At 40.6% G+C, this 10,057-nt stretch overlaps 1 protein-coding gene across 7 annotated transcripts; it reads right to left on the bottom strand.

Annotated features, from left to right (window-relative positions):
- sertad3 (SERTA domain containing 3) lies at positions 1 to 9,793 on the bottom strand. Of its 7 annotated transcripts, XM_080288586.1 has the most exons (4): positions 9,009 to 9,793; positions 3,407 to 3,663; positions 2,988 to 3,175; positions 1 to 2,298 (listed from the first exon to the last, which is right to left on the bottom strand). In XM_080288586.1, exons 2-4 carry the CDS (start codon positions 3,657 to 3,659, stop codon positions 2,266 to 2,268), a joined length of 474 nt encoding a protein of 157 aa, XP_080144712.1. In that variant the 5' UTR covers positions 3,660 to 3,663; positions 9,009 to 9,793; the 3' UTR covers positions 1 to 2,265. The 7 variants fall into 7 exon arrangements, with proteins under 7 accessions (XP_080144712.1, XP_026047733.1, XP_026047735.1 ...); XM_026191948.2 differs by lacking the exon at positions 9,009 to 9,793 and adding an exon at positions 8,121 to 8,395 and having other exon boundaries at positions 2,988 to 3,663; XM_026191950.2 differs by lacking the exon at positions 9,009 to 9,793 and adding an exon at positions 8,121 to 8,393 and having other exon boundaries at positions 1 to 3,175.
- Between the last annotated feature and the right edge of the window lie 264 nt (positions 9,794 to 10,057).

Raw genomic sequence — 10,057 nt, 5'->3', positions numbered from 1 at the left:
TTTTTTTTTTTCTTTACACAGTTGCATATTTTATTACAAAACATCAGTACAGGTAAACAGGTTGTCAAAAATACACAGTATCTGGGCATTCTGCCCTACACTTTAAAACATCTTACAAATCTCTAAAGCGTAGAGGAAAAAAGTAAATAAAATAACTGCCATGACGGTATTTTAATATACCATTAGTAATATGTCAGTGTGATACGATAATAAATTACTCACTGTTGACAAAACGAGTCATTCATAAATATTTTGGAGTTGCAAGCCAGCTACTCAGAAAGGACGTATGCATAGAAAGCAACTTCAATACATAACCTGGATATAAAAATACAAAAACCAGCACTTGGGGTGCTTCCTCAAACATTTCATCCCGTCGGGTATTTTAGCAAAGTTGGTATAAATTCCTACATGTTCCTACAGTAACATCTAACAGAACTGAAAATGAACTTGTTCCCTGAAATGTCACCTTTTCTAAAATAAATACTGTTAGTTGAACAAACTTATGAATCCATATTATGACAAAACTGCCACAAAAGAAACCACTGAGAAAGTGAAGCCTGCTAAAACTGGCAGAAACTGACCTGATTCATGAACTGCTCACAGCGTGGAAGTCAGCACCATCTGGACTCAATCACCTGATCAATAATACATCTGAACAACAAAGTGCTGTTGCATAACGGCTGCAGATACCCGAGGTGACGTGACCAGTGGCTTTGGACTGTCACGCTTGAGTGGGTGAGGATGCTTTGTATATCATCACAGTACTGTAAAGGCTCTAAAACATCTTTTTAAAGGAAAAAAAGAAAAACTAAAATACAACAGTTCACAGAGCGGTTCACAACCACCATCTGTCACATCATTTCCTGAGCCACAGCTGCACTCAGGAAACTCTTCAGACGAGACTAATTCTGCTTTCACGCTTTTCAGTCTCTGCGTGAAACGCCAAAATCCACCAAACGCGGTAACTATTTTGTTAATGAACTAAATGCTGTTTCTGTGAACATCTTTTAGCCAATCCACCCGATCAATACTTTTGATGATAATCTTTGATTCCTGCCCATTTTTACTGTTTGAAATCCTGACATTAATAAAAAAAAAGAGGTTAAGTGATTTCTCTACTGAAGATTTGACCTATAACATTAGTGTTTCAGCCATCCTCTCCATCCAATATCAGTCAAATCAAATCTCAGAGCTCACACTTTACATTTGTGGTAACAAGGAGTTGTCTCATGTGCTGCCCTGACAGTCAAATCGCTGCATGGATGAACACCAGTGCATGACTGAAAGCTGCCTTTTCTTACATCCACACTAACACTTTTTAAATGAAAATGATCTCCGTTCTGATTGTTTTAGCAGTTTTTATAAATCTCTCCAAACCAGTGGTTCTCAAACTTTTTATGGCATACCCCACTTCAGAAGCCAAAAAAAAACACCCCAATCCCTAACAAATAACAAAAGGGGGGAAAAAAGTTGGATTTTACTTATACAAGGTGCATATCATCAGTGCAACAGCATCAAACGTATTCCTCCACCCAACAAAGGGGAAAAAAAACATCAGTTTCATTAGAATTTTTCACCCTGTTGTCAATGCCACGCAGTTTGAGAACCACTCGTCTAAACTAGCATGCTGACTGCTCAGGTAAACTGAGCAAGCCTGCGTCGGTGTAAAGAGAAAGAAGGCACACCGAGGACTAATGCAAATCTTAAAATGGTCCTTTAAAAGGAAAAAGATCTCCGTGCAGACACGCGTTTCTGACACATTAGAAAACAAGCATGTCTGCCTGCTCCATCACCGCCGACCATTAAAAAAAATAATCCAAGCTCAGACTGCATTTTTAAAAACTCTCAGTGTTAGGCGTCTTCTATAGCGGTGTGATTGTTAGGTCCAAACACAGTTAAGGTTACAGTTTAAAACTAAATTGTATTAATGTGGATGTACCCAGAGCTTTACTGAAAACACAGTAGCTCACACATGCACTGCAGGCCTGAATGTCCTCAACATTAACTGGCAGAGCTGTGCTGAGACAGTGCACAGACCTTTACCTGTCCCCGCGGTTAAAGGCTGTGTAATGATCGACAGAGGACAGAGCAGACGGCAAGTGAAGGGTGTTCATGCACGCAAGCCGTTTTTATAAACTCTACCAGAGTTTATGATAAAGATGCTCGAGCTAATTCCTTCCCCTCACAAGATTTTGATAAGAGACTGAAGCAGATGCTGGTGGAGAGTGAAGATGGGTACATCAGACTTGGATTGAGGGGGAGGGTTTATGCTTCTGCCCCCTCGGGATCATCATTAGACTGCGAAGTAATGTACAAACCATTAATTTGTACTTAAAATGGATTAAATCCATAATTGTTATTTTTCTCAGTGTTGTACAGACACCTTAAAGTCCAGTGAGGTGATTTCTTTCCTCCTCTTTTTTAACATTAGTCCAGCGACTTATTTGTCCTGTTTGCACATTTTTAAAAAAGCTTGTGCACACAGGATTTTAATAAAAGAAAGAAAGAACCTTTACAGGACTTTAGGAGCGCTGTAGTTTTGTGTAAAGGATAGCTGAATTTAAAAATTCATACACAAAAATAACAACATCAAAATTCTTAAATGAGGGCCACATTTCACAAAATGTTTTTTTAAACAAGTAGTCGCTCCACAGTTAACCCAAAGATACTGTTTTAAAGGCGGTCGACAGCTCTTAGGGGGCTTACAACAGTCACTATACATAATAAGTGTTGCCTTGTATTCATCATGCCAACTGGCCAATCAGAGCAGGCTGGGCATTTTGGGAGGTGGGTGTTATAGAGTGTGGTGAGAAAGGGGAGTGGGGGGAGAAAGGTGGCAGGTACATAAACAGGTCATCCCCAGCTGTGTGTCCACCTTCAGTGCTTCTGTGCCCAATCACTCCCATGTCTATGTCTACCAGGGATGTGTCTATATCCTGGAACAAGTCCTCCACAGTGAAATCCCCAAGGTAGCTGGACCTCATTACCTCCATGCTGCCGTCTTCCTGCTGCTCCCTGCAGTCACCGGGATCTCTGAGACCGTGATTTACCAAGGCCACGCTTCCCTCATAGGGCTTGGACATGTTCTCCAAGGGCCTGAGGGGTATCCGTGGAGGTGGCTGAGGATTCCCGTCTATAGTAGAGTCCAGTGCGGCAAGAATAGAGGAAATGACAGCTGAAAGAGATGAATCAGTATCAGTGGACATCGATCCCCAGTCCTCGTCATCCTCTATACTGATATGGAAATTTGATTCACTCGAGTAGTTTGTCTTTTCAGTAGAATTTGGTGAGTAATTTAAGGAAACCATGGGGCAGGTGGCCAGAGCTGAGCAGCTGTCAACCGTTACAGCAGAATGACGTTTTGCTGCAGCGGCAATACTTGCTGTCAGTGCAGATGAAGCAATACCTGGAGGTTCTGACACCTCCACGTTGACTGATGGTACCATAGACATCTGCAGGCTGATCTGCCGCAGGGTGTTGGCTATCAGGACGGACCGTCGCAGGCTGGGCTCACGTAGCTGCTGGGAGAACTGATACTTGTTGAGGGAAACTGTGAGCAGAAACTGCTGCTGGCTCTCCCAGGTGGGAGCTCTGTAGTCTGAAGCCTCCTCCTCTATGGATAGTTTGCGCTTCTGCCCCTTCGGCATCATCATCGTCATTAAGCTGCAAAATAAGGCACAAATGTTACTGGGTTGTAATAAATATATCACAGGTCATATTTTGTGGTTTTTACATTTAGAATCACTTGAATTCAAAAACTGAAGCTGCAAAAGAATAATATCAAAATGCTGCAACCACCAACAAAGTAATCGACCAGCATTCATCAATAAAAAAAGAACTACAGGATTTTGTTTTAGTTTGGGGGCTGTGGTAAGCATTTATTTATTATAATGTATTTTAAATTTAAAAAGGTACAATTGAGGACCAGATATATGGTCTAAGACAGTAAATATTTAGAGAAATTAGTAGGATTTTTGTGAAGATTGAATTTCACTAACAGAGACTATTTAGACCAGGGATGCCAAGTTCATTATGGTTGTGAGCCACGTTGATCTTAAATGGGCCGAGCCAGCGAAACTCTTCCTTCTGTAGAAGTGAAGATATTTAACTAGACGTTTAATGTAAGAAAAAGAAGTGACATTTCAACCAGCACGCCTCCCCTCAGCTTTTCTACATGACAAAGAAATGCTACTGTAGCAAATCTGTCAACACAAATAAAAAAATTACACAATCTATCCCCACCCTCACATTTTCCAAAACCGGACATAGGCCAGATTGGAGTCTTGGCCAGGTCGATTCTGGCCCTCGGGCCTTATGTTTGAAAAAACAAAACAAAAAACAAACAAACTCAAACCACAAGCCTGCGAAAGATCTGCTTAAATTCACCCCACTTTTAAAAAATGTGCCAGACAACAAAAGGTGTCATTTCTTGTTTACCGCAAAAATGATATTACAAACCAGATGATGCCCGAACGATGTTAAGATGCAAAACAGAGTGCAGTATCTCAGCCTCTCACCTTTATATTTACATATGGACATACAGAGTTTCTGTAACTAGCAGGGTTCAACATAACCACTGTCCCTGTCTTGATGTCCCCAGTAAAAAGTGTGTTGGCTGTTCACATCACCTCGGAAGCAAACCGACTAAATTAACCATATCCTTTATCAAAATATCTGCTGAGATAGTTTACTGTGCAAATCAAGAAGAAGCAAAAATTAAAGTTATCTGTATGCAGATAAACTCTTTAGTTTATAATATAGTTGTTATAAGATCATAAAATAAATCCTAAAAATGTGACTGATTTTTCTGTACCCTTTGCTGAAGGATAACAGCACAGGGGCAAGCCTAAAGAAAGCACTTACTCCAGTAAATGTATTTTAAAGCTTTAACTACTAATTTATTACAAAGTTCGATCTCAATACAAAAAAATTGCAAATAATTTATATTTAATTACTACAGTTAAATTACTAGTACATAAAATACATTTTGATTGTCAGGTATAACAATACAGGAGTCTAAAAATTCTGACTGGCTTCCTTTTTTAAGCTTTTTGTTTACCCCACAACTGATTTTACAAACCAGGTGATGCCTGTTAAGATGCAAAAAGTGGGGCAATTTTCGAAGAATCTCAGCCTTTCGCCTTTACATTTGACTACTGTAAAAATTCTAGGCCAGTGGAGAAAACTGCTGCATTAAACTAGACAATTCATTTTTATAATCCAAACAACTTATCTAGGTGTAAAACAGCTTTTCAAACCATGTCTCAGTCTTGTGTGGGAATCGCCACACCACCAAATTGCAGTCTTTTAGTAAAAATGCTAATTAATGAGACGATCCGTAACACTACACCCCTGGATAAAGTTTGGAAACACATGGATTTTTAAAATAACAGTTAAAAGAATCTCAGGACCTGCCCTTGTAGAGCTCAGACTAAAATGGTGAGCCTGTAAATGAGCATAACAATGTGGGTACTTTAACACTAGGAAGGCCCAGGCTTCTACCTTTCTACCTTTAAAACCCGGAGAGCAGCCAAATGGCTGGTAGGCTTTTAGCTAAGCTTTAGCTTCAGGCAAGTGGAAGCTAAATTGGCTAGTCATTCATATGTAAATTGGGTTGTTACCTGGGAATTCTGGAGGGAGGGGAGTGGGGGTGTGTGGATGAGGGGGTGGGGGAGCTGCTAAAAGCGGTGAGCTTCCTTTTGTTTCATCTTGATGCATTCTCAATCATCCAGGGAAACAAATCTCCAAAAGTCACCAACTTGGAGTGTTTCAGTTTGCCATCTTAGGGAGAAATCAACACACATGGGTGTAGGTCCTTTGTTGCTGAGATTTATTGATAAAAACAGTACAAAAAATCAACCATTTGTACACATTTTTACAAATAATTATAAAAAGTGAGTGAGTACATTTCAACATTTTCAGCAATCACTCACAATCCTGGCACTGCCATGGTATCTGTAGTCTGCATTTACCACATGTGTATCTGTTGCAGTGAACACATCGCACAGTGGCATGATTGTTCTTGCAATTGTGTTTGACCTGACACATGGCTCTTTTTCCAGGGCTCGGTGTGGAGGGTTGTGTCAAAGGCAACTGTTCTTTTCTTGCCTTCTTCGCAGCTACATGAGAGTGAGCTAACTCCCTTGCAAGCTCCACCAGGAAGTCCACCCGTCTTTCCTTCGTCCCGGAGCATGCTTGATACAGCACATGTGCATTCAGTGCTGCCATGTCAATCATGTTATAAAACACGGCAACTGGCCAGCGCCGTGTTCCTCTGCGGACAGTGTACTCCCGAACCATCTGGTCCATCACATCCACGCCACACTTTGTTTTGTTGTAAAGGGTGACAGTGTTTGGCTTCCTTTTGGTAGTGTTATCAGTCTGAACCACGCCGTGCATGCTGCTAAGAATATAGACTGTCTTCTTCCGTTTGGCCGCATACGCCGTCAGCGTGGCAGCAGAGGTTGAAAACACCTAAGAAATAAGATAAATTGTTATTTCCATAGCACTTTTACACACAATGAAAGGGAGACAGGTCCCCACCTGTTCTTCACGCCACACTGTGCCATCTTTCGCTGTCTCAGTCCCCAAACAAGCTCTCTTTTTAGGTGGAGAAGCAGTCTCCTCATCTGCAGTGTGAACAAATTCAAATTGTGAGCAATGGGAAGGTCCAGTATCTCCTCCTTTTTCACATCGCTTTCACTTGCGCAAAAACTTCTTAGACGGAAAACCACCATCCTCGGCACAGTCAACAAGATTCGCAGGGAAATTCCTCAATCCACTAGACAGACAGATCGCAATGAATTCACCACTCAGGTATGTTGCAGGTCTTTTCTGGTTCTATGTTTATGTGTTTCATTGTGTGTAAAAGTGCTATGGAAATAACAATTTATCTTATTTCTTAGGTGTTTTCAACATCTGCTGCCACGCTGACGGCGTATGCGGCCAAACGGAAGAAGACAGTCTATATTCTTAGCAGCATGCACGGCGTGGTTCAGACTGATAACACTACCAAAAGGAAGCCAAACACTGTCACCCTTTACAACAAAACAAAGTGTGGCGTGGATGTGATGGACCAGATGGTTCGGGAGTACACTGTCCGCAGAGGAACACGGCGCTGGCCAGTTGCCGTGTTTTATAACATGATTGACATGGCAGCACTGAATGCACATGTGCTGTATCAAGCATGCTCCGGGACGAAGGAAAGACGGGTGGACTTCCTGGTGGAGCTTGCAAGGGAGTTAGCTCACTCTCATGTAGCTGCGAAGAAGGCAAGAAAAGAACAGTTGCCTTTGACACAACCCTCCACACCGAGCCCTGGAAAAAGAGCCATGTGTCAGGTCAAACACAATTGCAAGAACAATCATGCCACTGTGCGATGTGTTCACTGCAACAGATACACATGTGGTAAATGCAGACTACAGATACCATGGCAGTGCCAGGATTGTGAGTGATTGCTGAAAATGTTGAAATGTACTCACTCACTTTTTATAATTATTTGTAAAAATGTGTACAAATGGTTGATTTTTTGTACTGTTTTTATCAATAAATCTCAGCAACAAAGGACATACACCCATGTGTGTTGATTTCTCCCTAAGATGGCAAACTGAAACACTCCAAGTTGGTGACTTTTGGAGATTTGTTTCCCTGGATGATTGAGAATGCATCAAGATGAAACAAAAGGAAGCTCACCGCTTTTAGCAGCTCCCCCACCCCCTCATCCACACACCCCCACTCCCCTCCCTCCAGAATTCCCAGGTAACAACCCAATTTACATATGAATGACTAGCCAATTTAGCTTCCACTTGCCTGAAGCTAAAGCTTAGCTAAAAGCCTACCAGCCATTTGGCTGCTCTCCGGGTTTTAAAGGTAGAAAAGCCAAATGGCTGGGCTCTGGGCCTTCCTAGTGTTAAATGGAGAGTGGGGGTTGTAACTCTGGTTTCACCGCGTAGGAGGGAAACAGTCTCGCCCGAGGCCATCGGGTAAAAATACAAATTAATTCGACTTACAGTCGAAATAATCGACTGAACGGAGTTAAAACCGATCTTAATTAGCCCACCAAACAATAAGTTCGCGATCAAACACATGTGGGAAGTAAGAGTTGTTTTAAGCAAACCAACCTGTTGAATCACTTCCCGTCTCTCCGCCGTGAGTTTAGTCGTCAATGCTTTTGCTGCCTTCGCTTCGACCTGAACTGGCAAATTTACCCTTAAGTTTTACTCGGTTCATTCATAAATAAGTTAACGATTAAACATCGATTTAAAACTCTTGTTCTAATTTAAAAATCCCCAAACGCTCTTACGTCGTTAGCTTCAAGTCTGCCTTCGCCTTCTCCCGCCCGTGATTTGAGTTTCATACCAAGAGGTTCAGAGTTGGGGGTTGGCTATAGGAAGGCATTGTGGGTAATGGAGTTTTTATACGTTACATTCCACCAGAGTAGTTTCCATGTACGAAACGCATTAAATACACGCTAAACGAGCTGTACGGCTAATATATTCTAAAGTTTACATTTATTAAACTTGGAAATAGTGTAAATTAACCCCTGCTGCAATTACCAGTTTGTTTAAATTCTTATTATATAATATTCTTTGCACTAATTCCTAAATGATTACATCACCAAGTGAAGTTGGATTCCAGTCCTTATACTGGCTTTAGTACAGACTCTTTTATTAAAAGAAGAAGAAAACTGGAATAATACTTGCTGAATAAACTTAAAATTCAGCGAGTTCTAATTCATCTGTGTTTTAAGTTAAATGCTAGACTTTCAAGATTGAAATGATTCCAGTAGATTGATTTTATATCCAATTCAGAATTTTAAAATGTATACACATAAATGTCTACACATTTCTGAGCATGGCACTGAAAAATCAAAACAAGAAAGAATAAACGAAAAGGAAAATACGTATGGATCCCACATGTACCTGTCATACACAGCAAAGGTCATTTTAAGCCCAGTAAAATTAATTAGTTTGAATCAGTCTTCTTCAAAGCAGATGAGAGTTATTTACCTGAAAGCGACCGTCAGTGAAGGCCCCACTCTACTGCCCCAGATCACGAGCGTTTATGTTTTTATGGTTTCGATTTTAATTGTAACACCCGACTTTCAGTCACATGAAGAACCGGATAGTCAACTTTAAAAGGACAGCTGTAGCTGCTCCTCTGCTTCTGCACTGAGAAGCATGACGTGCTCGAAATATAAAGTAAGTTCCGGTTGTGGCTTTCAAAATAAAACCAAAGTCCTCCCCCCTGTCAAGCCTAATCATAACTCTACACACTGAAAATATGCAGTTCTGTTATTTGTTCTCCCTAGTCTCGGGTAAAGTTTGGGGATTAAAAAAAAATCTATGTATGTATTTGATTCTCTCCAAAATAAAGGGTCAGGGTGGGGGAGTGGCTGGGGTCATCGTCAAAGATTACTTAAGACCTCATAGTGTTAAAAAAAAAAAAAATATCAATGGATAGTATATATCAAGTTTCAAAGTGATCACTTACAGTTTTCAGTTAATAAGAAATTAAATTATATTAAAGTCCTGCTAGAAATGTCTTCCCACTTGGCAGCCATCCTTGAATCCTTGCAGGCAGTTACTTTTTAAGTATTGTTTGTAATTCACAGGTTATAATCCAGGAGTATTAAAGTGGGATTCTTTGAATCCCAAGTCCCTTCTTTTTATAATCTAATGTGCCTGAATATAACCTTTGCATTATAAATGTCAATGAGTGGAACTGCTGTGCGCTGTAAAATGTGTGAAACTAGAAACGGTGTAAAAAGGCGTATTCACGCCTCACTTTTTTTTTTTTTTTTTTTTTTTTTTAAACACCCAGTTTATTTTTGAAGTGAAAAGATTTCCTTATTTGTGCAGCCTCTTCACGGTGAATTTGGTACAGCTTGGTCAGAGAACTGTGCAAAATCTAGATATGCTTGGTTGTCTTTTCTGCAGGACACACACAAGGGAGACTGTAACCATTTCGGCTTAAAATACACCCTACCACTTCACCCGCTCGAACATGAGTCGAGGAGTGGAAAACAGATTTAGTTCTCTTTTAAATGTGAAAATGT

This window comes from Astatotilapia calliptera, chromosome 14 (genome assembly GCF_964374335.1).
Source record: "Astatotilapia calliptera chromosome 14, fAstCal68.1, whole genome shotgun sequence".
NCBI classification, from domain to species: Eukaryota; Metazoa; Chordata; class Actinopteri; order Cichliformes; family Cichlidae; genus Astatotilapia; species Astatotilapia calliptera.
The sequence above is the reverse complement of the archived record's forward strand: the minus strand, read 5'-3'. Positions and strand labels throughout refer to the sequence as shown.

Bases quoted from the DNA above. Each gene is read 5' to 3' on its own strand.
- sertad3 (XM_026191947.2), bottom strand. From the start codon at position 3,659: ATGACGATGATGATGCCGAAGGGGCAGAAGCGCAAACTATCCATAGAG.